The sequence below is a fragment of the Podarcis bocagei genome, assembly GCF_964188305.1.
Source record: "Podarcis bocagei genome assembly, chromosome: 6".
Taxonomy (NCBI): domain Eukaryota; kingdom Metazoa; phylum Chordata; class Lepidosauria; order Squamata; family Lacertidae; genus Podarcis; species Podarcis bocagei.
Genome location: NC_138130.1, coordinates 103,160,100 through 103,185,913, shown reverse-complemented (window position 1 = coordinate 103,185,913; position 25,814 = coordinate 103,160,100). Strand labels below are relative to the sequence as shown.

Sequence of the window (25,814 nt, the reverse complement as noted above, 5' to 3'; positions counted from 1 at the left end):
TTTATGTATTTTCCTTTTCCATGTGTTTTTGTATTCATGCTTTAAAACTTTAATAAATTTTTCTTTAAAAAAAAAGAGAATGTTTCTCCCAAACTGCAAGTATGCCACAAGTAATGTAGTACAAAATGCAATGTGTTATTTTTTATGTGATATCCTATGTCCAGCTATGTGCACTGCTACACTTGCAAATAGCCTTAAGAGGCCTGACATGCAAGTCTCTTAAGATTTACACGAAGGCATATAAATGTACCAAGCAAACACATATATTTTATGGGGGGCAAAGACCCCTAGGAATTTAAGAGTGGCTGTATTCCCTACACCCACAAGTCTCAGAATGCTTAGAACATAAAAACACAACATAAAAACACAAAACATCACGTGTTAAAATAGCATTAGATGTCAATAAGAAAAAGGCCTGGTTAAAAAGGTGCGGATTTGCCTGGCTCCTAAAGCTGTATAACGACTTTTACGACCTTTGTATGGATTATTTGGTGGGAGGTGAGTTTAGAGCTATCAGTGAAGCTTTTTCCACATTCCACACACTGATAGGGTTTCTCCCCTGTATGAATTCTTTGATGGGAAGTGAGACAGGAGCTCCGACTGAAGCGCTTTCCACATTCCACACACTGATAGGGTTTCTCCCCTGTATGAATTCTTCGATGGGAAGTGAGAGAGGAGCTCTGAATGAAGCTCTTTCCACATTCTACACACTGATAGGGCTTCTCCCCTGTATGAATTCTCTGATGCTGAGTGAGATTGGAGCTGTTCCTGAAGCTCTTTCCACATTCCACACACTGATAGGGTTTCTCCCCTGTATGAATCCTTTGATGGGAAGTGAGAGAGTAGCTATCAGTGAAGCTCTTTCCACATTCCACACACTGATAGGGTTTCTCTCCTGTATGAATTCTTCGATGGGAAGTGAGATGGGAGCTCTGACTGAAACTTGTTCCACATTCCACACACTGATAGGGTTTCTCTCCTGTATGAATTCTTTGATGGGAAGTGAGATTGGAGCTCCGACTGAAGCGCTTTCCACATTCCACACACTGATAGGGTTTCTCTCCTGTATGAATTCTTTGATGGGAAGTGAGAGAGGAGCTATCAGTGAAGCTCTTTCCACATTCCACACACTGATAGGGTTTCTCCCCTGTATGAATTCTTTGATGGGAAGTGAGAGAGGAGCTATCAGTGAAGCTCTTTCCACATTCCACACACTGATAGGGTTTCTCCCCTGTATGAATTCTTTGATGGGAAGTGAGAGTGGAGCTCTGAGTGAAGCTCTTTCCACATTCCACACACTGATAGGGTTTCTCCCCTGTATGAATTCTTTGATGTGAAGTGAGATTGTGGCTGTGACTGAAGCTCTTTCCGCATTCCTCACACTGATAGGGTTTCTCCCCTGCATGAATTCTTTGATGGGAAGTGAGAGAGGAGCTATGAGTGAAGCTCTTACCACATCCCATGCACTGATAGAGTTTCTTTTCAATGAGATTTTGTTGATGGGAAGTGGAATTGGAGCTCTGACTGCAGCTTTCTCCATACTCCAAATTTTTTTGTGGCTTCTCCTCTCTGGGGATTTTTTCGTGGTCACCTTTGTTCTCGATTTCCAATTCATCACAATCTGCATTGGGGACAAAAAGGGATTTGAGCCTCAGGAACAAATGGAGAAGAACTGAAGGGAGTTGCGTGTGTGTTCATTACCTGTGTTGTTTGTTTAATATGAGATTCGGATGAGTTGTTGAATGTTGCTTTGTTTATATAAAGCAGTGGTCAAAATTGCGAAAGACTTTTGGAAAAAAGTGTATTTCAGAGTTTTTATGGCTTATAACACCACTTCATTTGGAATACTGTCATAAAATTATATATCAATGGAAAGATAATTCGATCAAGAATGCAATCAAGAATGCAATCCAAGAAAGTTTGTTCAATTACCCGTATTCTATCAAACGTTATAGCCAAATAACCAGAAAAAGGAAGCACAACTTGCTTTGGTTGACTTTTGTCAGTGTGTTATGTGATTGCTATCAAGTTGGTTGGTTTTTTGTGTTCTTTCATTTAGTGAGGGTGTAAGACATAATAAAATTATAGAAATGGCACAAGGAGTTGAGTGGTCCCCAGAAAGTGATGTAAGATTGTACTATTAAGTGAGCAAGGCTACAGTTATGAAGAAATTAGAAGAGAGATTGGGGAAAACTTAACCAAAGTTGGCATTTCTATATTTTTGAAGAGGTATAATGAGACTCAGTCACTACAAAAGTGACGATGGACGAGTGGAGAGACTGTGCCTACATGACAGAAGAAAATCATCTGGGTGTATACAAGATGACATGGTGCAATGTAATGGGAAGTTGAGTGCAAGGACTGGTCTAAATTAGAATTCTAAGAAAAAGCCATTGTTATCTCTCAAGCAAAGGTTGAAAAGATGAAACCCATGTTAACTGGACAGTGGAACAATGGGGCGGTGTTATTTGGAGCGATGAGACCCAAATCTCCTTGCTTGGTAGTGATGGCATGAAATACCCGAGGAGAAGAATCAGATAACATTTACATCCTACTTGCATTACACTGACCGTGAAACACCCAGACAGTGTGATGATCTGGGGTTGCACGGCAGCAAAAGGTGTGGGCAGAATTTGCGTCATTAATGGGAATATAAATGTGGAAAAATGCATAAACGAAATATATGAGCCCAAACTGAAGTGTTCCGCAGGTGATCATTTCCCAGATACCGAAGCATTTTTATATTTTCAACAGGATTCAGCTCTATGTCATGTTGCTGCTGTGTGCCAAAGGAGCATTATCATTCAAGATAATCCTATTCCACTGCTGGAATGGCCTGGGAATAGCCCACACTTTAACCCAATCAGAAATCTTTGGAGCCGACTAAAGAAACTTGTTAATAAGAGGCAACCCAGCAATAAAGCCCAATTAACAGAGGCCATAATTCAGTCTTGGTTTGACATTCTTACAGCTGCAGAACTAAAAACTTGGTTCACTTCATGGGAAGGCGTTGTAAGGCCGTAATTAAAGCTAAAGGTTACCAATGGTTACCAAAGGTTTCACGTTTTTTCTTTATGAGTGCTGTTCTAATAAATACTCCTTCATAAAAGTCATCGCATTACATTCTTCATTAAATTATCTTTCCATTGCTATATAATTTTATGGTATTACTCCACACAAAAGTAGTGTTATGAGCCATCAAACCTCAGAAATATACTTTTCACAAAAGATTTCCACAATTTCGGCCACTAGGAGAAGTTGTTCATTTTAAAGTTAATGTTCTTTTATATGGAATCAGATTATTATTATTTATGTTTCATGTTTATATGTGTGTTGGAAGCTGCCCAGAGTGGCTGGGGCAACCCAGCCAGATGGGCAGGGTATAAATATAAATTATTATTATTACTACAGTGGTACCTTGATTTAAGAATAGTCCTGTTCCGGAAAGTTTGTAAACCGAGGTACCACTGTATCATCATCATCATCATCATCATCATCATCATCACCACTGCTACTTTTCCTGAGATTCAATAAGCCTATCTCTTCTCTGGGATGAATTTTGTTTGGCCCAGTCATGGCATCCCCTCCATCTCCAATGTCAGTCGTCTCTTTGGTCAACCCAAGATTGACAGCAGCAAAAACAAAAGCAGAAAACCTGAAGCTACTTATCTTTCCTAAGAATTCTGAAGCTGACATTTAAGATGGCCTGGGCAGTTGAGACCAGCCCAATCGTGGTAGAAAAAGCAATAATTTGAGGAAGATTGTTCAAAGAAAAGACTGTAAGTTACTCTTTCTTGTGGGGGTGTTAGGTTCCCAGGTGTTATAGGGGTCATTATTGAGCTCTGTGAAAATATATGAGGTTGGTCCATAGAGGTATTTTTTGAATTTCCAGGCAGATATGACGATCCCACAGGGAGCCTTACCAAGAGAGGCCACAATCCCACAATTCTCCTCCATGACGTCCTTATGCAGAGCTCTCTGGTCAGGATCCAGCAACGCCCACTCCTCGTCCGTGAAACAAACAGCGACATCTTCAAAGCACACTGGACCCTAAAAGAAAAAGGGAAATGTCCTCCTCTGAGACAGCAGAAATATGATCAGCTACACAATGCTCTGTGGTTTCCTTCCTGTAAATTGCGGTGTTGTTTCAATAGGATTGCTTTGCTGCACATTTTATTTATGGATGCTTATTTTATTCTGCATTTTAATTATGGGTGTTCATCTTTGTGCAAATAGGTGGTACTCCACCTTGTGTTTTCCAAGTCATTCTGCCTAGGCTAGCATTCCAGTTTCCCCAATGGAAGGATCCACATTCTCTTCTCCTCGTGAGCTGTTCTGGGGAGTTCCCTCCCAATGTCCTAGAGCCAAATTCCAGGGGTCCATAGGGGCATGGAGAGGGGGAGGAATGGGAGGCAGGCCCCATATTGCAGCCAATGGGGCTGGTTAGGTGAATCCAGGCCACTATTTGTTCTCATTTGTCCACTGCTTAAAAAACAATTTTAGCATTCAGTGATCAATCTAGAAATAAAATAAGCCTATTTTGGATGGCCATCCTTCTTGGATGACCTAGCAGAGATTCCTGCATTGCAGGGGGTCTCCTGGCTCTGAGAGACAAGCAGGGAGGGTGGCTTCTGGCAAAAGGAGAGGGAGCCACCGGAGGCTCTTCCTTCTCCTGACTCACCTCTGCCTCCCGACCTTCCTCTCCCACTCGCCTCCTTCCTCTTCTGCCTCTGATTCTGCACTGCATTCTGCCACAGAGTCTCCCAGCTCACTAAGCCCTGTAAACCCTTCAGCTTCTGACACCTCCTCTTCCCAGGCTTCTCTCTCTTCTCCCTCTGACCGCTCATCCTTCTTCTACCTCCACTTCTTGGGCTCTGAGCCATCTTTCCTTCCTGGTTCCCCGGCTGCTTCCTCCCACCATTCCTCTGTGCCCAACCAGTCCATGACATTGCTCCATCCCTTGGCCTCTGTCCCCACAAGGCAGCTTCCCCTGACCTGATCTGGTTCCACAGTTGCTGCTTCCCTTCTGCCCCCATGAAAAGACGGATCAGGAAGTCTTGCCAGCATCATTCTGTCACCTGCAAGAGAAAAAAGGTGATCAGGACACCTGGAGTGCCTGCTTCTCTCACAGGTGAAACAGGGCATCTCTTACTACAGATGGGCCTTTGAGAAAGCCTTACCTGCTGAGAGTATTTGGACGTTTGTGCCCATTTTATATGTTTGTTGTGCAGAAATACATCTCCCCTCCTCTGGACCCTTCTTCCCAACCATCTATCCCCAAAACAAGATGAAAAAACCCTCAGATGAGTTGGAAAACCAATAGAATGAGACCAATGGAGAAAAACCACCTTCCTCCTTACCCAGTGGCCTCTCTCTGGTGTCCAACGGAGGCCTCTCTGCCTCACAGGAATCCAGTTCCATTTCTGCAAAGAGATCCTTTCCCTGAAAAAAACCACAATGATTCAAACCAGAGAATGGTGAGAAATATTAGAAAGAGAATGACAAAGACTTGAAGGGCGTGAGATCTCATTCCATGGATGCTTTCCCAGAAAACGGATGGGCCATCAGCAGACCATTATGGCATGTTCTCTGTTTCTCTGTCCTGTTTGGAGCCCCTTGGGAGTATCCAGAGGAAAGTCTCTCTCACCTGCTGTCTCTCCTCTGCCTGACTCAGGAGGAAACCTTCGGCCAGGGCCACCGCCTGGGAACTGGTCTCCGCTCCGCATTCCCTCACCCAGCTCTCCATCTCCCGGGGAAGGACAGCCAGGAACTGCTCCAAGATCACCAGGTCCAGCATCTCAGCTTTCGTGTGCCTTTCTGGCTTCAGCCACTGATGGTCAAGGTGGTAGAGTCGGCTGCAAACCTTTCGGAGTCCTTTGGCCTCCTGGCAGCAGAACTGCCTCAACCTCTGGCTCTGCACCTCTGAGTGGAGGGTGTCCTCCTCACCCAGGATCTTCTGCACAGAGTTTTCCCAGAATCCCTCACTGCTCCCAGTTTGGCTGGCATGGCCTCTTCCTGCTTCAGGGCCAGCTGAGTCTCGCTCATCCATCTGTGCTCTCTAGAAGCCTCTGAGAGATCGGAAGGAACCCTTTGGTCTTCTGACGAGTTCTGCCCGTCTAAATGAGAAGCTCTAGCAAATCCTACAAAGCAAATACATTGTTCTGTTACAGAATTTGTAGGACAGGTGGGGATATGGTTCCCTGAGCAAGCATGGATGAGTCTTGCTGGGAACCAGGGCTGGGTTGCACCGCATCCCAGACCGTGAGCTATCTTTTTGAAAAGAAAGAGGAGGAAGAGGAGAAGAAATAAGTCTCTAGCCTTCTAGCAATGCAAAATGTGGAGGCAACTGGAGGGATTTCTGGGAGATTAATCAACCTGGTTTCTGCAGCCTTCCAGTCAATACATGAAGTCAGAACCAACAGACAAGAGAATCGTTTGTATCTTGTGAAAAATGGATGCTTGGCTCCAGCGGGGGTCCACACCCGGGGGTCCTCAGGAGTTCCTCCCCCACCCCCACTCTCCTGCTTCTGTCTCCTTTTCTTGCACTTGGACTCTCTGCCGCTCTCCAGAGAGACTCCTGGGGTGGGGTCCCTTTTTCTTTGCTCTGAGGGCCAGGTATGTATCTGATCAACCCCTGAGGGGTTACCCCCTTGATATTTAGGTGGGTAATTATTATTATTATTATTTTTATTTTTATTATTATTCTGTTAGATAGCTTAACACACACACAGCCATTCATGCCAAGGTCCCTGGAGGCTTGGTGAGTAACAGCGCCCATTTCCGGCTGCTTTGCCATCAACAATCCCTTTGGGACAGAGAGGATGTGGTCCTGGGATGCCATGCTCTGGGTGCGAGGAGATTGCTGCAGTGCCCTCCGTGGGGAGCTGCCCTTGGAGATGACTGGGGAAACTGGTCTGCAATGCAGCAGCCAGACTATGGACTGGGATCCCTCTCATTCTTCCTGGCCTTTCTCTCCCACCTTAACTTCCTTCCTGCACGTGGGGTTTTCTTTTGGGGGGGAGGGGCTTGTCCACCTCCTCGTCCAGGTTTGGAAAACCATTTGCACATGTTTCCTCTGTCGTGCAATGAGGCTGAGCGATGTCACACAGAGTTAAAGTCCCAGGGACTCCTTTGTTTAAAGAAGGGAGATATTTTTTTTCTGAAAGGGGGGGGGGAGAGCCAAATGAGTTTGGGATCCTCTGATCTCTAGGAAGGAGAGCGTGGCAGACCTGGCCCCTCCCGGATCAGGCCCCCCAGGCATCCTCCCCTGCTGCAGCCCTGGGACCCCCCCCCGTCTCCCCACTGCACCCTCTGGGGGGAGAGAGAGGAGACTCACCAGATCCCAGGAGGGGACAGCGAGGCAGCCCTTGCAGGAGAGACCCCAAAGCAAGGAAAGGACTGGGGAGGGAGGGGCCTTGGCTCTGGAGGACCTGCCCCCCCTTGCTTCCTGGCCTCTCTAGGAAGGCAGCTCGGTTCCCTTTAACCCTTGCAGAGCTGCTTCCACTCAACTCAGCCCTCTCTCACTTGGCAGAACCTCAGATTTCTATTATTTTTTATGCATTTAGGGGGGCAGCTGCCCCCCTGGCTAAGCCAATGCCCAGATATCCTTTTGGGGGTGAGGCTCTTGGCTGGACTCTGAGCATCTCCCTCCCTTGGCCAGAAACCAGAGGAAGAGCTTGCAGGGAAAAGGGCTTTGCAGGAGGCAAGGAAGCTCCTCCTAGAATTCAGGAGTGGAGAGATAGGAGGGGATCCCAGGGTCATCTAGTCCAACCCCCAGCAAGGCAGGAATCTCAGCTAAAGTATCCATGGCAGATGGCCGTCCGATCTCTGCTTAGAAACCTCCAAGGAAGAAGAGTCCACCACCTCCCAAGAGAGACCTTTCCCTGCCCAACTGCTCTTAGATGTCCCTCAAGGCAGCGGGTCCTGAGTTCTAGCCCTGCTGAAACAATCGCACTGGCTGCCAAGGAGGAACCAAGCGAGGTTCAAAAGAAATAAATCCTATTCTCATCATAAATGAGTAATACTTTCTCATGCATGCTTTTTATGCTAATATACAAAAGTATGCCATTTCCCTTTCCAGAAATGCTTAATTGCCAATTCAATGAACTGAAAATGGATGGTTGCTGTTATGTTTGGGGAAGCTTTTAATATTTGATGGACTATTGTATTTTAATATTTTGTTGGAAGCCGCCCAGAGTGGCTGGGGAACCCAGCCAGATGGGCAGGGTATAAATATTATTGTTGTTGTTGTTGAAATTGATCAGTTGAGTGTTCTCCTTTTGAAAGAGGCAGGTGGAATCTCCATGGTTGCTAATAGCATAACATTGAATGGCTAGTGAAATATGGGGAGCCCTAGAATATCTGCTTGGCATACAGAATTTCCCAGGGTCAACCCCTGACATCTCCTACAAGGGCTGGACAAAATCCCTGCCTGAAACTCTGGGGAGCTGCTGCCAGTCAGTGTAGACCAGGGGTCCTCAAACCATGTCCCGTGGGCCGAATCCAGCCTGTCAGGGTCATGAATCTGGCCTGCACGGCCATTTCAGAACCCGCCAAGTGTCCGAGGCTGAAAGCATCTCGCCGCCCGCTCAGTTAGTCCTTGCGTCGCGCTGAGGTAAATGCCAGAGGCGTGATGGCGGCTCTACCAATGAAAGCCCAGGGGTTTTACCCGGGGACGGGGAAGTGTTGTCTTTTGGCTTGAAGAGCGAAGTTGAGGTTCCTTACGTATACTTTAAAGGTGGGAGAAGGAAGTGTAGTCCTATTTCTGTGAGTGGCGCAGCAGTCTTTCCACTCTTGTGATTTACATGCTCTGAAAGTTGGGATCTGTTTTGATATTTAAATTTTAAAAGGGTGGAGAGGAACTGGAGATTGACCATCTCCTTAGCCTGGGGAGCCACATTCTGGTTGAAGGAGGCCAGGATTAGCCCCCAAGGCCTGGGGTGTCCCTCCCCTGTAGTAGGACTTGGAATCCAGGAGGAAACTCTTGGAATAGCCTTGCCAGGTGTTCAGGGACGGACTCACCTGTCCCCATGTCCTTCTCTTTGCAGATGTGCTGCAAACTGTGTTAAAATGTGACATCAAGCCATAGCTGTCAACTTACAGATTTGAAAATAAGGGACCAGCAGCCTTGAAAATAAGGGACCAGCAGCCAGAATAAGGAATTTTAGTCAACCAGCTGAAATATGAAGTTAAAAGGGACCAGATAATTTGGGAGAGCAGCGCCAGTTTTTAGCCCTTCGTTTCCAGAGGTTGCTGCTCAAGACACCAGCCGATGAAACACTGCAATTGAATAACTACAAGCAGCAACCACCTTTCGCGCACGTGGGTATTGCTCCTACGGGAAGTCGAAGGAACGGTCGAACTCTATCGAGTTTTCGCCCGCTCCTGCTTTGGTGGGGGGGGGGATATCCAACTGTCTAAGGGGGGGAGGCGGAGCGCAGTACCAACCCCATTTGGTACATCACGCCCAGACCTTGGCCCGGGCGTTGACAGAACATTGGCTCAGGCGTTGAATGGGAGGGAGCTTGACCCCGGGGCGTATTGAAATTGCTGAACAAGTGCCCGTAAATCCTGCAGCCCCACCTGTAGTTGTTGTCGTGGCCCGAACCTCCCAAAATCCCAGAGTGAAACCTGAACTAATAGGCTTGGTAACTCCCCACCTCATACCCTTGGACGTGGCAGGATATTCCTGTGGCTGCATAAGGGTTGCCACCCCAGGGTTTCAGCCTCCCTTCGCCCTGGTTAGAGGCCACGTGGGCGACAACCACCCAATAGGACCAGCAGGTCGACAGACAGTACTCCTAGCTTCAGAAGAATCCAGACCCTGGTATAGGCCCTGGAATGTTGACGGTCCTGAATTAGCGGAGCTCCTGGACATTGCATATCTCCAGGCTCAGGCAGGACTCCGCCGGTGGTATCTAGGCAACTAGAGACAGAAACCCCAGCGTATGCAGCGACGCCCGTCCCCCTTAGACCCATATCATGAGGACTGGTCAGAGCAGCAGTGTTACAAGTGGTTTGCCCGACCAGTAACCCGAAGAAGCTTCTTTTTGCAGGAAGGAGCGTTCAGGTGTGGCCACTATACATTTTCCCTACGTAAGCACACCACTCTTCCCTTGTGGCTGGTCTATAGAACTTCGGAGGCTCAGGAGTGGGTTCCTAGACCTGCCGGCCTAATCCGGGGAGTAGGCCCCGCTTTTGAAGCTCACAGGGTCTACTGCCATCCCCACAGTTCCCGAGGCCTAGCAGTATATCACTCCCGAACGGACACCTTTCCCTGGGAAGAGTGGGAACGCTACGTGTGTGCACGCTGTTCACGCCGTAGCAGGGCCAGGAGCTAGAGGCCCCATGCCCTGGCCTTGGTGGGCCACCATCCTTTTTGCTTGCGGGATTGCCATTTTTGTAGGATTTCTGTGTTGGTGGTACAGTCCCCTGTTCTGGGGCACTGAACAAGATGAGGAATCAGGTCACCCCCTGGCTCCTATGGGTCCTCACCTCGCAAATGGCCACAGGGTGGAAGGACAACACCTTCCTGAACATGACAACGGCGGTAGCCAAGAGCCTGAATAGGTCAGAATGTTGGGTATGTGTGCATGTCCCCATGCACCTGGGGCAGGGGATCCCAATAACGGGAGTTCCTTTCTCTATGAATGCCACTTATTTTCGAGGTCTGCTGACACGGTCCCCGTGGCTGAACAACACCTACGTGGTTCCCCAGCACCATATCTGGAGACTTGACAGGGTCATAGAGGGAGGCCCGTGCATCCACAGGAGTGTAGCGCCCGTGAAAAGTGCCTTTTGGAAGGCCAAGTACCATACTGCCCTTTGGAGGGACTATTGGTGGAAGATGGATATTCCAGACGAGATTTTTGTGGGCAATTCCTCAGGGTGTACGTACGTATATAATGTGACTACCGTTGAATCACACACATATACCCTTCCCCTTGCAACACCATGGTGGAAAAAGGGATGGTTTTGGCTGTGTGATCATACAGCTTACAAAACATTGCCTCGTAACTGTCCCATTAAACTTTAATTAGTTTAATGCTAATCAAATGTCCAGTGCGCTTCCGATGCCACAATGTCCCATTACAGCAGAGCTTTTCGCACAGCGGCTCAAGAAGGGCTGGAGAGTCAGCATCTTTTCAATAAAGGAATATTGGAGCAAGCGGTTTGGAACTCAAATAAAAGGTTTATTTACACAAAACAAAACTGGTGAAGAATCACACATTTCAGCAAACACGCCCCAAAAGAAAAGGAAGGGGGAAGGGGGAGAGGGGCAAACACACGAGTGAGTTGACTATTTATACAAACTCACATTCCTGGAAGCCTAACTACCTCCAGCTGCTCAGTGATTAGAGCGTCTTGATTAGAGCTTCTTAACCCTTTAATACCAACACCCCCTCTCGCTCATAACACTGAGCTGTACCAACCTTAATTCAAATTTAAACCTGAACAGAAATATTTATGAGATTGCGGACTCAAAGCTTTTGTAAAACCGTCTGCGAGATTTTCTTTGCTTGGACAATACTTTAGTTCAATTAAACCTTGTTTTACACTTTGGCATACATTTTGATAACGGATATCCAAATGTTTTGTGTGTGCCTTGAATTGACCTGATTTAGCTAGTTTAATACAAGGTTGATTGTCTTCCCACACTCTGATAGGTAGGGAACATTCTCCAAACAATTCTTGTACCAGTTGCTTATAAAATTCCAGTTCTCTACATACATCTGATAATGCATTGAACTCAGATTCAGTTGAACTTAAAGCTATAAGTGATTGTTTTCTTGATCTCCAACCAATTAGTGCATTTCCAAATTTTATCGCCATTCCTGACACTGATTTTCTATCTGGTCCAGCATCAGCCCAACTGCTGTCAGCCCAACATTCAAGTTGTGTGCTGCCCTCTGCTGATAGTTTTAAGCGAAACCTTTTGGTAGTTTGGAGATACCTTAAAACTCTTTTTACTCCTTGCCAAGCATGCATTGATGGTTTTTCAGCTTGTCTACACAGCATGTTGACAGCATATGTTATATCGGGCCGAGTCCACTGTGCAATGTGGAGTAGACTGCCTATCGCTGACTGATAAACCCCGGGATTACAGAACTCTGCCTGTTGCTCAGTTTGAGCATCCTTTGTGTAACTTAACTCCATTGGGGTTTTAACACCAGCACAGTTGTCCATTTTAAACCTTTCCAGCAACTGCTGGATCTTAGCTTCTTGGCTGAGCCAATAGTTCCCATCTTCATCTTGCTGAATTTTAACTCCTAGATAAACAGATACATTGCCTAGTGATTTTATCTGAAACCTTTCTCCAAGCTTTGTGGCAAATTGTTGTGCAAGTTTATCGTCCTTTCCACTGTATAATAAATCGTCAACAAATATCAAGACTGCTTCTTGTTCACATCCCGAGCCTTTTAGATAAAGACACGCATCTGCTGCGCTCTTTCTGAACCCCATGCTCTCTAGAGCATCGTTTAAGCAGGAATTCCAATTACGGGCAGACTGTTTCAACCCATAAATGGATTTGTGCAGGCTCCAGACCTGGTTTGGCTTGTCTCCTTCAAAACCTGGTGGTGGCGTCATATAGACTTCCTCCTGTAAGTCTGCATTTAAATAAGCCACATTGACATCAAAATGAAACAGCTTATTTCCCTTCTTAGCTGAAGAGGCTAAAAGCATTCTTAATGACTCCGATTTTGATGTAGGGGCATAAATTTGAGAATAGTGAACTCCTTTGCGCTGCGAAAACCCTTTTGCAACTAGTCGGGCTTTATATTGCAACTCCTCAGTAGTTGTGGGCTTTAAACGATAAACCCATCGACAACCTACAGCTTGTTGGCCTTTTGGAAGCTCTGTACTTGTAAACACACCGAGAGACTTCATTGAAGCCATCTCTTTTTCCATTGCTTCCTGCCACTTTGCGGCTTCTGAGCTTGGAAGCTGTTGTACCTCTACATAGCTATCTGGCTCACACTGTGCCATATTTACGTATACACTTGTCACCTTAAACCGCTCTGGCGGCTTGCCCTTTGTGGCACGTGTTGACCTGCGCAATTGCTCCTCTTGTGCCCCCTCTGACCGTTGGCTGTCAGAATCTGTCTCAGACTTTATGTCTGGACGTGCCCCTAGGGATAAAGACCTCCGTTTAGTTACCTCCCTTGGGCTTGGTGTTGCAGGCGACCTGCTTCGCTTTTGCTGTCTGCTAGGCCTACTGACTGGCGATGTTGGAACACTCTTAGATTCTGGCTTTTCTACCTTAGGAGAAGAACCTTGTGCCTGGTCAGAATCTGCATCTGAACCATGTGCACCATCCCCTTCGGGCTCATCACCCTCTGGACTTTCTTTCTCAGCATAAATGCCTAAATCATCTCTCAAAATGTCAGGGTTAGCATGTAAGTGAGTCCATCCAGATTGCTCACAAAATTCAGCGCTCCTACTGAGGACCACTCTTGTAGTATCCCCATCTGGGTTCACGAACCTCCAAGATTTGGTGTGTGGTTCGTACCCACAAAAGATGAGTTTCCTAGCCCTTGGACTTCCCTTTTTCCTTAACGCTTTTGGGATAAGTACATAGGCTTGAGATCCAAACACCCGAAAGTAATTAACTTTGGGCTTCTTCCCATATAAAGCAAAATATGGCGTAGTATCAATTACCGAATTATATACTCGGTTCAGAACATGAGTAGCTGTCTGCCAGGCTTCCGCCCAGTAACTTTGAGGAAGTTTAGCATCAAACAACATAGAATTTGCCAACTCTTGCAGAACCCTGTTTTTACGTTCGGCCACGCCTCCTTCTTGGGGGGAATAAGGAGTAGACAGACGATGCTTAATTCCCTTTTTCTTAAAGAAATTCTGCAACACAGACCCGGTAAATTCTGACCCTCTGTCTGTTTGAAAAGCAAGTACTCTAGTACCGAATTCAAGTTCTACTGCATGAACCCAATTTTTAACTGTTTCTGCAGTATCTGCTTTTGTTTTGAGAGGAAAAAACCATGTAACCTTTGTTTTGTCATCTGAGAGACACAGCGCATACCTCGAACCTCCCATGCTAGCAACAGGCATTGGGCCACATAGGTCCATATGCACAAGTTGGAATACTTTGTCAGATTTCCTATTTGAACTGGGATAGCTGCATCTATGAACCTTCGCCCTTTTGCATGCAGTACAATCCAAATACTTAGTACATTTTTGCATTTTGCACCCTTCTGATAATTCAGGTTGTCTTTTAACATACTGAAAATTAATATGTCCCAAACGGCGATGCCATAAATGAACACAAGAATTATGGGTAGGCAAGTTCACACAACCAGCATGAACCTGTTCAACTTCATCTGGACTTGTCTCAAAATAATATAACCCATCTCTGCATTCCACCTGCAAAAGAGATACGTTATTCTTTGAAATAGTGCAAACCCCATTTTCAAACAGTTTTAAACCCATTTCTATCAAGTTCTGACACAGACAAAATACACCCCTTCATTCCCTTTAGCACGTAGGCATCAATTTCTGTTTGCAAACACTTCAAAAACACTGTGCCTACAGTCTCTAAGGAACGTTTAGTTGAATCTGCCATTGTCACAACTTTAAGGGTTTGCAAATGTCTGCAATTCTGCAAACGGACACTAGATGGCGCCACCAGGTGATGAGATGCACCACTGTCGATCAACCAGCGTAGATTGCTGCCATGGCCACGCCCTTGCATCAACGCCATTGCTGAAGCCATGTGCTGTGTGCTGTGGGAGTAGCCACGACCTCCTCCTCCTCTTCGACGTCCCCTGGAACTCCTTGTCTGGTAACTAGGGGCAATGGCCTTGGTGCTATCTTGACCAGGTTCAGGTGTACAATTCCTGATTAAATGGGAAGAGGAACCACAGTGAAAACAGTGTCTAGCTGCAAAAGCATTTACTGTGTTCTCAAACTCAGCATCCCCACTCTTAGGCACAGCATAACTCCCCTTTGAAGACAAACCTCTTTCTCTTTGCCTTTTATCCTGTTCATCAGCAAGTCGAGAAGAAATGTATTCAAGGGTTAATTCATTTGAAGGCATAGCTTCCAAAGTTAAAGCTAGAGTCTCATAGCTTTTATCAAGAGAAGACAACAAAATGTATGACTGCTGCTCCATAGAGAAAGGAATGCCCAGCTGTCTTAGTTGATTAAAGGCAGACACCATTTTGGCAATATGTTCTTTCACACACGCTCCCGGTTGGAGACGTAAATCAAACAAACATCTTGTAGCATGGATCTTGGCCCCCGCAGTGTTTCTGGAATTTAGCCGCTGCAGAACCATCCAGACCTCATGCGTGTTCTTTAACTCAGAAACATAAGGCATTTGCTCTGGTCCCACTGCCAAAACTAGTAGACCTTGGGCTTTCCTGTCGCGTTTCTGAGAAACTGCCGCTGCTGCTTTGTCTTCTGCAGACGCGTCTGCAGCTGCCTGTAAAGGCGGTGCTTCAGTACAACTCCACAACTCTTTTGCTTGCAACCAAACCCTTACTCTAGCCTTCCAATCTTGCCAATTTTTCCCATTGAGTCGCGTAAAGGGGACAGTAAAACTTTCCTGGGACTCTGCCATCCTCCCTGGGGCTTAGGAACGATACTCACAGACCTGTAGACCGTCTCCCAGCTGCTGAGGTGGCTCCTCGAGGAATAAGGCGTCTTCCAGTGAGTACAAACTGCGCAGTGCCTCTTTAAAACTTTTCCTAGGCACGTTGCAGGACTCAAGCTGCTTTGAAGGCTTTCGTTGTCGGCAACCGCTTCTGTCTTCGCTCCAGTCCTTGCATAAATCACTCTTAACTGCATTCCTTATCTCCTTCTTGACGTACAAACAGCCATAACCTGTCCCATTAAACTTTAATTAGTTTAATGCTAATCAAATGTCCAGTGCGCTTCCGATGCCACAATGTCCCATTACAGCAGAGCTTTTCGCACAGCGGCTCAAGAAGGGCTGGAGAGTCAGCATCTTTTTCAATAAAGGAATCTTGGAGCAAGCGGTTTGGAACTCAAATAAAAGGTTTATTTACACAAAACAAAACTGGTGAAGAATCACACATTTCAGCAAACACGCCCCAAAAGAAAAGGAAGGGGGAAGGGGGAGAGGGGCAAACACACGAGTGAGTTGACTATTTATACAAACTCACATTCCTGGAAGCCTAACTACCTCCAGCTGCTCAGTGATTAGAGCGTCTTGATTAGAGCTTCTTAACCCTTTAATACCAACAGTAACTGGTATGGAACCTGTAGCTTAGGAACCTTGGCCCCAGGGCTCACGATCCATGATGCATTCCCAGGGAGGGTACGCCCTCGCTACCGCAGGGCATGGAATCCCTTGGCAGAAAACCCATTGGTGGTCAGAAACACCGGCTTTCACTCCTTTATGAGGGCGTTTTTCCCTGGCCTTGGAGTGTTTGAGGTGGAACGAGCACTGGTCAATATTTCGGCCTCACTGGAGATCTTTGCGGCCTCTACCGCAGACGCTTTAACCACCCTGCAGGAAGAGGTAGCGCAGATGGCCCAAATGGCTAACTACACGGCTGATGCCCTTATGGCCTTTCAGCTGGAAATCAGGCAGATGGCCACTACCACTATAGAGAACAGGATTGCTTTGGACTACCTACTGGCCAGTCAAGGAGGGGTTTGTGCCCTTCTGAACTCCTCCTGCTGTGTATACATTAATCGAGACCAACGAGTGCTGACTGATATTGGGCAAATTACGGAGTTAGCATCCATATACAACCAAAGTAAACGTGTGGAGAATGATGTTGAACGCATTAAGAAGCAGGCTGACTTGTTCCACAAGGTTAGTCAAGATGGTGCAGGTCTACCCAGTATATGGAGTTGGCTTACTTCTTGGCTCCCAGGTTGGTCATGGTTAAAAGAGATTTTACTTGTGATTCTGGTTTTCTTTCTCATTGTAATCGCCTTATCATGTCTTGTGCCTTGCCTTATTCAGATTGTACGCCAAATGGTGAGCCGCTCAGTTAATGCAGCAACACGCACACAGGTTCTGGCTCTCTACGATTTTGCATCTATAGATCCATCAATCGAAAATGAAGAACCGTAACCGGTCTGCATTTCCGTGATGGAAAGGGGGGAATGAAGGATTGAAGGTCAGGATGACCAGTTGAGAGCCAGGCCAGCGCCATGTTTAACCTTTAAAAGCCATTTCATAAACGCAAGCAGCTAAAACTACTTTTCTCTCTTGCCTTGCAAACAGCAAGCTTTGCAAACAGCAAGTAGGTCACGGTTATGATTCTGCAGGTGCAGGCAGCTTGTGGTTAAGCCGGTTTTGCTATTTCTGAGAAACGACCCCTGACAAACAGGACGTAGCTAACCATCTAAATCCAGATATAACTCTGAGAGAGAAACTGTTAAAACCACAGGACGCGCTTCCAGTAAACACCTGCTCAGGGGCAGTTCCTGGAACTAGTAAATAGGTTAATTAGTTTATAAGCTTCTGGCGCCACCTAGTGGATAGGGCAAGCTTGGAACCAAACACGGCAGCCACCAATTTGATTGGTAGAGCTATGATAAATATGCAATAGATGGGGAGGGGCGAAGGGCTGAACTATGCTTTGCAGAAAGGTATATAAGTAGGCTGCCCCTAAGGAGGGGTGGGCATTTTCTCATTTTCTGAAATGCACCCTTTGCTTTTGTCTGACAAAACCAAATAAAAACCTTTTCTTTAAGAAACTTTGCTGCCTGGTTTTTACATTCCTGGTCTGCATACCGAGTGGACTCGTGGTAGTTCTTCACAATCGCGCTAGCCAGATGTTGGGGCACAAACACACGGTTGTCTGGTAGACGGAACCATCCCTCCTGGAGTATTGCTCCTTCCTGGCGTGCCCACTGCTTTTCCTCAGGTGTGTAGCGTGGTTCCACATCGTCTGGAGTGAGTTCTGGGATGAGGGCTGCATTGAGTGCTGGTGGAGGTTTCAAAGCTGCTTCACGAGCCACGCTGTCTGCTTTCCGGTTGCCCCTAGTGACCATGTCCCGGCCTCTCCCGTGGCCTTTGCAGTGCATCACGGCAATCTTTTCGGGGCCCCATACCGCCTCCAGTAACGTCTCAACTTCTGGACCGTATTTCAGGGCTTTCCCGTGGGCTCCGATCAAGCCTCGCTCCTTCCAGAGGGCTCCATGCGCATGCAGGGTCAAGAAGGCATATTTGGAATCTGTATAGATGTTAGCCTTACATCCAGCTGCCAATTGCAGGGCTCTGGTCAGTCCAATTAATTCAGCCTTTTGGGCAGAGGTGCCGGGGGACAGGGGTTCTGCTTCCACAACTTCTTCATTGGTCACTACAGCATAGCCGGCTTTCCGGACGCCGTCCAGAATGAAGCTGCTGCCATCTGTGTAGTATACAACATCTGGATTTTTCAGCGGCTCATCCTTCAGATCTGGTCTGCTGGAATAGACCTCATCCATTACTTGGAGACAATCGTGGTGTTCTATGGTATCTGTGTCAGGCAGGGGCAGTAGAGTAGCTGGATTGAGGGTGTTGACAACCCTTAGGTGTATTCTGGGATTCTCACACAAAAGTCCTTGGTACTTGGCCATGCGAGGGTTGGTCATCCAATAGTTCCCCTTAAACTCCATAAGGGTAAGAACGGAGTGGGGTACATTCACATGCATTTCTTGGCCGAACGTGAACTTGCCCGCTTCCTCTACTATGGTGGCGGTGGTGGCAACGGCCCGCATACAGGGTGGCCATCCTTTCGCTGTGGGGTCCAATTGTTTGGAGAGATAGGCGACGGGCCGATTCCAACTGCCTAGCTTCTGAGTCAGGACCCCAGCTGCCACGCCGTTCTGTTCATGCACATACAGTTGGAATGCTTTCCCGGGATTTGGCAAACCCAGGGCTGGTGCGGCCATTAGACATTGCTTAATAGTCTCAAAGGCTTCTTGTTGGGCCGGTCCCCACTCAAAGGGATCTCTTTCTCCTCCTCTGGTACTCTCATTGAGAGGCTTTGCTAAAATACTGAAGCCTGGGATCCAGATTCTGCAAAAGCCTGCTGCTCCTAGGAAACCCCTCAACTGTTTTCTGGTAGTGGGTTCCTTCATGCAGCAGATGGCTTCCTTTCTTTCGGGGCGCAGTGCCCTCTGCTGGTGTGACACATTAAAACCTAAGTACTTCACTTCTTTTTGGCATAATTGAGCTTTCTTTCGGGAAACTTTGTATCCCGCCTCCCACAACAGGTGGAGCAATTCTTCGGTGCCCTCCCTACAAGTCTCATAGTCCACTGCCGCAAGAATGATGTCATCAACGTACTGCAACACCACCTTGTGGCCAGGTACGGAAGGATACTTTGCCAAGTGTTTTGCCAAAGCTGTGCCAAAAAGAGTGGGAGAGTTCTTAAAGCCTTGGGGAAGTCTCGTCCAGGTGAGTTGCCCCTTGGTACCAGTTACTGGGTCCTCCCACTGGAAGGCGAAAAGGGGTTGGCTTTGGGGGGCCAGGTGGCAACAGAAAAAGGCGTCTTTGAGGTCCAGTACCGTGAAGAAGGTGGCTTCAGGTGGGATGAGGCTCAGTAAGGTGTATGGGTTTGGCACGTTGGGGTGCAGGGTCTCGGTGGCTTGGTTGACAACCCTTAAGTCCTGTGCTGGCCGGTAGTCATTTGTGTGTGGCTTTTTGACTGGCAGTAAAGGGGTGTTCCATTCAGATTGGCAAGGTTTGAGTAACCCATACTGGAGCAAACGGTCTAAATGTTTCTTTATTCCTTCCACTGCCTGGCGTGTCAAGGGATACTGTCTTACAGACACTGGCGTCGCAAAAGGCTTCAATTTGACTATGATAGGTGGTATATTGATGGCCAATCCCGGAGGATTGTCTTCAGCCCAGACGCCAGGTGGCGCTCTGAGGTTTTTTGGGATAGCGTCATTCGAGGAGACTGGCTGAGGCTCGGCGGCCAGTGCTGCTAGAAATCCCCAAGAATGTTCTCTGGGCACCGTAACTGACATTATGCCACTTGCCTGTGGGGGCAGCTTCAACTCAGGTCCCTTGGGGGTGAAGGTAATTTGAGCCTGTAGTTTGGAGAGGACGTCTCTTCCTAACAAGGGCACTGGGCACTCAGGTATGTACAAGAATTGATGGGTCAGGTGACGCCCCCCGATTTGACAGTCCAAGGGTTGTAGGAAATGTTTTCTTGAATGGTTGCCAGTTGCCCCCACTATGTTCACTGTTCTCTGGCTTTCACGTTGAAGGGGGGTAGTTAGGACTGAGTACTGGGCACCGGTATCGATCATAAAATTGATAAGTCGGTTCCCTAACTTGATTTTGACCATGGGTTCCGATTGGGAACCTAAGAAGGCTGGCTGAGTGCCTACAAGGGAGGAACCCGGTCCGTCCTAGTCTTGATATTCGCCCATGGCTGCCAGACCCACAAGGTCTGTCCGGTCTGGTCCTCTGGCATATCTTCCTTCCACTATCCTGCCTCGACGCTCCCGTCCTTGGCTTCCTCCCATCCTTCCTGGCTGGTTCTGGGGACACTCGGCTTTCCAGTGGCCCTCTTGTTTACATATAACACACTGGTTTCTTCCTAAGGCTTGATTTCTTCCTCCCCCTCGGCCGCGGGGCTCTGACTGACTGCGGCGGACCTCCCGGTTCCCTGGACGGTGCGCAATTGCCGCGGCTATTTCTGCTGCCTTCTCCTTCATCCACTGCTTTTTCTCCCTCTTTTCAACATCCCCTCTTTGCTCAAAGACCTTCTGGGCGATGGCCATGAGTTGGGATCTGGTCATGCCTTGGAACCCAGGTTGTTTTTGGATTTTTACTCTGATGTCTTTTGCACACTGTCCTATAAAGGAGGCATTGACCATTAGTTCATGTGCGGGGATCTCGGGGTCAAAGGGGCTCCAAGTTCTGTAAGCGTCCATCAGGCGTTCCAAGAAATCGCCCGGACTTTCATCTGGCCTCTGCAGGACCCCTGAAACTTTGGACAGGTCAGTTGGTTTCTTAGCTGCCCTACGCACCCCATGTAAGAGAATTTCTCGGTAAGTGGTTAGGGTGGTGTGATTGTCTGCAATATTTGGGTCCCAATGTGGGTCTGCTAAGGGGTACCGATTAGGCCATTCCTGTTCAGCCACATGCTGATCCCTCAAATATTCCAAAGCCTGGGTATTGATTCTCCTCCTTTCCTCAGAGGTGAAAAGGGTGCTCAGTAATTGCTGGCAATCTGGCCAGGTGGGTTCATGGGCTGCAAATATAGAGGACAGTAGGTCCAACATTGCCTGGGGTTTTTCAGCAAATGGCGGGGTGTGGGTCTTCCATTTAAACAAATCAGTGGTGGTAAAAGGAACATATTGGAGGGTAAAGGTTCTTTGCGGAGGCGGGGGTGCCGGCGGGGCATTGGCGCCGCCTGCTCCTGGCGCAGGCGCCGGGGGCGCTGGAGGCGGGTTGTCGAAAACTACACGGAGGGGGGTCATGACCGCTGGTCTTGCCTCTGCAGCGGCCTTACATCGTTTTATGTATTCTCCCAATGCTTTGTCTCGAGCATGGCGATAAGCTTCTGCAGCTTTCCGATACATGGAGGTGCCGCTTCTCTTTTTGGCCATGTCTTCCCTCAACCGTTTAAGGTCGGGGTAGATCTCATCTAGGATCTGGTCACTGGGCTCTGCCTTGGCTCCTCCTGGGGCGACAGGTAATCCTCCTTCTGCGCCTAGTGGGACGTACTGGGGCGGCGGCAGTGGTGGAGCATTGGGGACCTGAGGCACTTGTCCCTGTTCTCCTAAAGGGGCCACTACAGTTGGTGGAACATACGGCGGTGGGGCTAGGACTTCTGCCTCGGGTCCCTGGTAAATGGGTTTCTTGGGACATCTTCCTGCCTTTGTGCCTCTAATTTCAGCCCTAATGGCCATGACTTTGCAATGTTCAGTCCTGCATTTCTTCAACCAGGGGGGGTTGTCATCTATGACACTCAGCCAACTGTCTATATAGGGGATTTGGTCAGGATGTCCCCCCTGGTCCTTGATTATATTTGCCCATAAACTGGCGACCAGGGGCCGGTCAAAGCTGCCGATTTTTCAAGCTGCACTGGCTCCCGGTAGAGTACAGGGTCAGATTTAAGGTGCTGCTTTTGACCTTTAAAGCCCTTCACGGCCTAGGACCCTCGTACCTACGGGACCGCCTCGCCTGGTATGCCCCACGGAGAGCCTCAAGGTCCATAAATAACAACACCCTAGTGGTCCCAGGCCCTAAGGAAGTTAGATTGGCTTCAACCAGAGCCAGGGCCTTTTCAGCACTGGCCCCAACTTGGTGGAACGCTCTGTCTCATGAGACCAGGGCCCTGCAGGATCTGATCTCTTTCGGCAGGGCCTGTAAGACAGAGTTGTTCCGCCTGGCCTTTGGCTTGGAGCCAATTTGATTCCCTCCGCCCCCTTTTTCTTTTTTCTTTTCCTTCTCCTGCAATGAGGCTCCATTTTAATATTTTAATGTTCCATTATTTTAATGTTGTATTTTATTTTTGTTTTTAAGTTGTAATCACTCATCTTGTTTTTATTATTGCTTGTAAGCCGCTCTGAGCCCGGCCTTGGCTGGGGAGGGCGGGGTATAAATAAAAAATTATTATTATTATTATTCCGTTCCTTGGGTCGGCCAGTCTAGTTCGCACAAAGTTCTTAGGCGCTCCGGCGTCATTGTGACACCATAGTCTCCGCTGAATCCTTTTTTAAAATTGTTCAACATACATTGAAGGGGAGTGACATTCCCGGTCGATGCACCCCCACCCATATTCAGTATGGCCCTTTACAACGTCACCACACCAAAATTCACAGACTCACAGACTCAATTCACACTTTGTCCGGACGGTGTCACTCTTTCCAAACATACAACTTTCGCTGCAGATTGTGACTTGCCGCGGTCGCCTGGGCGAAGAACTGCACAACCCTACTTCCGCGCGGCCAAGGGACACCTAAATCCCGGCCCTCATACATCCATTCAGTCACCCTATAACATACATGCACAAGAAGTGCCTCTTTCGCCAGACGTTGTACCATACACGAACCACCCTGTGCCCCCCCTTTGTCTCCTACCTAATATTTAAACGTGCCTGGTTCCTAAGGGGACAATCTTAGGAGTCCCTCCCTCAGGCACGAAGCACAAGGAGGTTTACTCTTTAACCACCACACTCTACAGCGTATTCCATCAACTTTTCTTGCCAGGGTTCTTTCGCTGGTATTTCATCGCTTTTCCATCTTTAAGCTAGTAAAATTCTGGCCGCTGTTGTCACATACAGGAATAGATTTTCCTTATCTTTTGGTAAATCCTGCCCTAAAATACCTAATAAAAATGCTTCAGATCTTTTAACAAAGGTTTTTTTCCCCATTTCATTATAGATTATCTCCCAATAGGTGGAGCCAGGTGGGCCCAGGTCCAGGTGAGGGGGGGTTGCCATGGTGACAAGGACCACAGACTTGCAGGCGGCCATTTTGGGTTAGTAGTGAGGCGAGAGCACTTGGTGGCAGTTGACGGAGGACAAGGCGAGGCAATCAGTGGATTCTTATTTTCTCAGTTTCTTATTTCATTTATTACTTGTTTTTCTCTTCTTGAAGATGTGCCACAGACTTTCTTCATCCAGCAATGGTGAGTATTGGAGGAAACAAGAGTACGGAGAGCATAGCTGTCAATGTTTTCCTTTTTTTAAAGGGAAATTCCCTTATTCTGAATAGGATTCCTCACAAGAAAAGGGAAAAGTTGACAGCTATGAGGGAGAGGATCCCAAAGACCTCCTCCCCGCTGCCAGGACTCTCAGTTGAGAGGAACTGACAGCCTGACTTTTGCTGGAGCCAGAACAAGATTTCTTACTCCAGGTGATGCAGAGCTGCCCTGAGAGGCCTCCACGCCCTTCAGGTGTCCAAGCACCGGACAGCGGAGGCCATTCTGGGGAGGGACCCCCACGGGGAGGTGGGGGAGGGAGGGGCTTTGGGGAAGGGGTTGTCTGTCTGCCGGAGAGGAGGACCCTACTGGCCTAGGTTCACGTATCCTGTTTGAACGGGGAATCATCTTAGGGACTTCCTGTGAAATTCTGCGTCAGGGATGCTGTTCCTAGAATGGAGGTACGTGCAACAGGTCAGTCGCGATCTACAGGTGGATCCACAACTCTGGTCACTGCTCCCTGAGAAAAGCTCAACAACTCTGGGCAAAGACAATGGGCAGATGACTGGTAGGATTTTATTACTGGGAGTTAGTAACGTCTCTTGGAAGTTGGACGTCCCTGCTATAGTGCTTACGTATATACACACAAAACAAAACCTGATAAAATTCATAAAAATCCATTAAAAAAACAAACTACTCAGAGACAATTCAGAGTGGGAGAACTCTGAAATTTACCTGTGGAAAGAATCTTGCATGTTAGATTTGGACATTGGCAACCTTTCTTCCATTGTTGATGGTTCAGTACTTCACCCTTATTTCCCCTTTGGGACCCCCTGGGGCAAAGATTTGGGGCAACCAACCATTTTACACAAACACACAAAAGGGGTCCTTCTCACTGCCGTTCCCTCAATGGCTCCCAATTTTACAAAAAGAAATTTGAATCAGGTTTCATGTACAGAGCATAGCTTTGTCACCTCTTGGTTTAAACCTACTTTTTCTTTTATTTTCTTCTTTTTTTAAACTAACGTAGCCACTGTACATGTACAGGGTACATGATTCAGCAATCTATTATACCATTTGAAGTGTTGCATCACCTGACTAAATTATCATTTGAATAAAGCCATGATTAGCTTTTCTTACCAGGGACTCAAGGAAGGCAAAGGGGTAGATTTAAGAGACCAAATTCCCAAGGGCATAAAACCTTTTCAGTTAGTTTAAAATCCACTTTCCCAGTCTGATGTCCTAAGACGTTTCTGATATGTATGCTTTCCTGTTTCCTTTTGCTTAGCAAGCAGGCTTATAGATCTGAAACTTTAAATAGATCAGAACTTCAACATTCAGACAACCCAACAACTCAACTTTCCCACCAAAAGCCAGTAATAAAAGTTTGGTCAAGGCACATTCCACCTAATTATGAATTTGTATGTGCTTTAAACTTTGGCTGGACTTTAGCCTATTTGAAGTCCGATTTGAATAACAGACAAAGTGATGAAAATCCCCAGATAATCACTCAAATGCTTGATATCGCCAGCTCTGCTTCAAAACATCACTGCTTTCACCTCCCACTTCTTAACACTCTATTCCAAACTCTGAAAACCAATCCTTCAATCTTTTTCTACTAAAGAGCAAAGCTTGGCTAAATTTCAGCCCATCACCCCACCCCACCCCACCATAACTTAAAATTCACTCTCCAATGCTTGCAGACACATCCCTTCTCCTTCGGTGATGCCCAGAATTGAACACATTGTGACGACTTTAAAGATTTGCCACCCCATGTCATTTCTGTAACACCTGCAATCATGTGTGTTGTGTTAGCAATTCACTCCTTCCGTTGCTGGATATGTGGCTAGTATGTCACATGTCTCTGTTTACTTGCTTTTTTAAAAATAAAACGAATATTTATTGAATTTTATAACAAATAAAAATACAGATCTCAATCATCATGTTATTTACCATTGTTTTCCCTCCCTTCCTCTGGACTTCCCTCAACTTCCCCTCTGCTGAGTTATTTAGCTTTATTTGTTGTATCCTGCTTTTCTTATATAAAAGCAATTTCCCAAATCATTTCTCTAAAGTATCTGTTACTGAAATAAAGTTAAAATAAAAAAATTCCTTCCAGTAGCACCTTAAAGACCAACTAAGTTAGTTCTTGGTATGAGCTTTCGTGTGCATGCACACTTCTTCAGATACACACTGGTCTTTAAGGTGCTACTGGAAGGAATTTTTT

General features: G+C 47.1%; 1 protein-coding gene across 2 annotated transcripts in view; it reads right to left on the bottom strand.

Moving 5' to 3' along the window:
- Nucleotides 1-247: 247 nt before the first annotated feature.
- The window catches only part of LOC308588737 (uncharacterized protein), a 37,609-nt gene continuing 12,042 nt past the window's right edge, over nucleotides 248-25,814 (bottom strand). The window contains exons 2-6 of one of the 2 annotated variants that reach the window (XM_081197379.1): nucleotides 5,648-6,140; nucleotides 5,361-5,442; nucleotides 4,996-5,078; nucleotides 3,924-4,050; nucleotides 248-1,621 (exon numbers count right to left, since the gene is read on the bottom strand). In XM_081197379.1, the coding sequence (XP_081053505.1) occupies nucleotides 447-1,621; nucleotides 3,924-4,050; nucleotides 4,996-5,078; nucleotides 5,361-5,442; nucleotides 5,648-6,049 (1,869 nt within the window). In that variant the 5' untranslated portion in view covers nucleotides 6,050-6,140 and the 3' untranslated portion in view covers nucleotides 248-446. Of the gene's footprint in view, nucleotides 1,622-3,923; nucleotides 4,051-4,995; nucleotides 5,079-5,360; nucleotides 5,443-5,647; nucleotides 6,435-25,814 lie in introns of those variants that run through there. The other variant, XM_081197378.1, reaches the window with a different exon arrangement.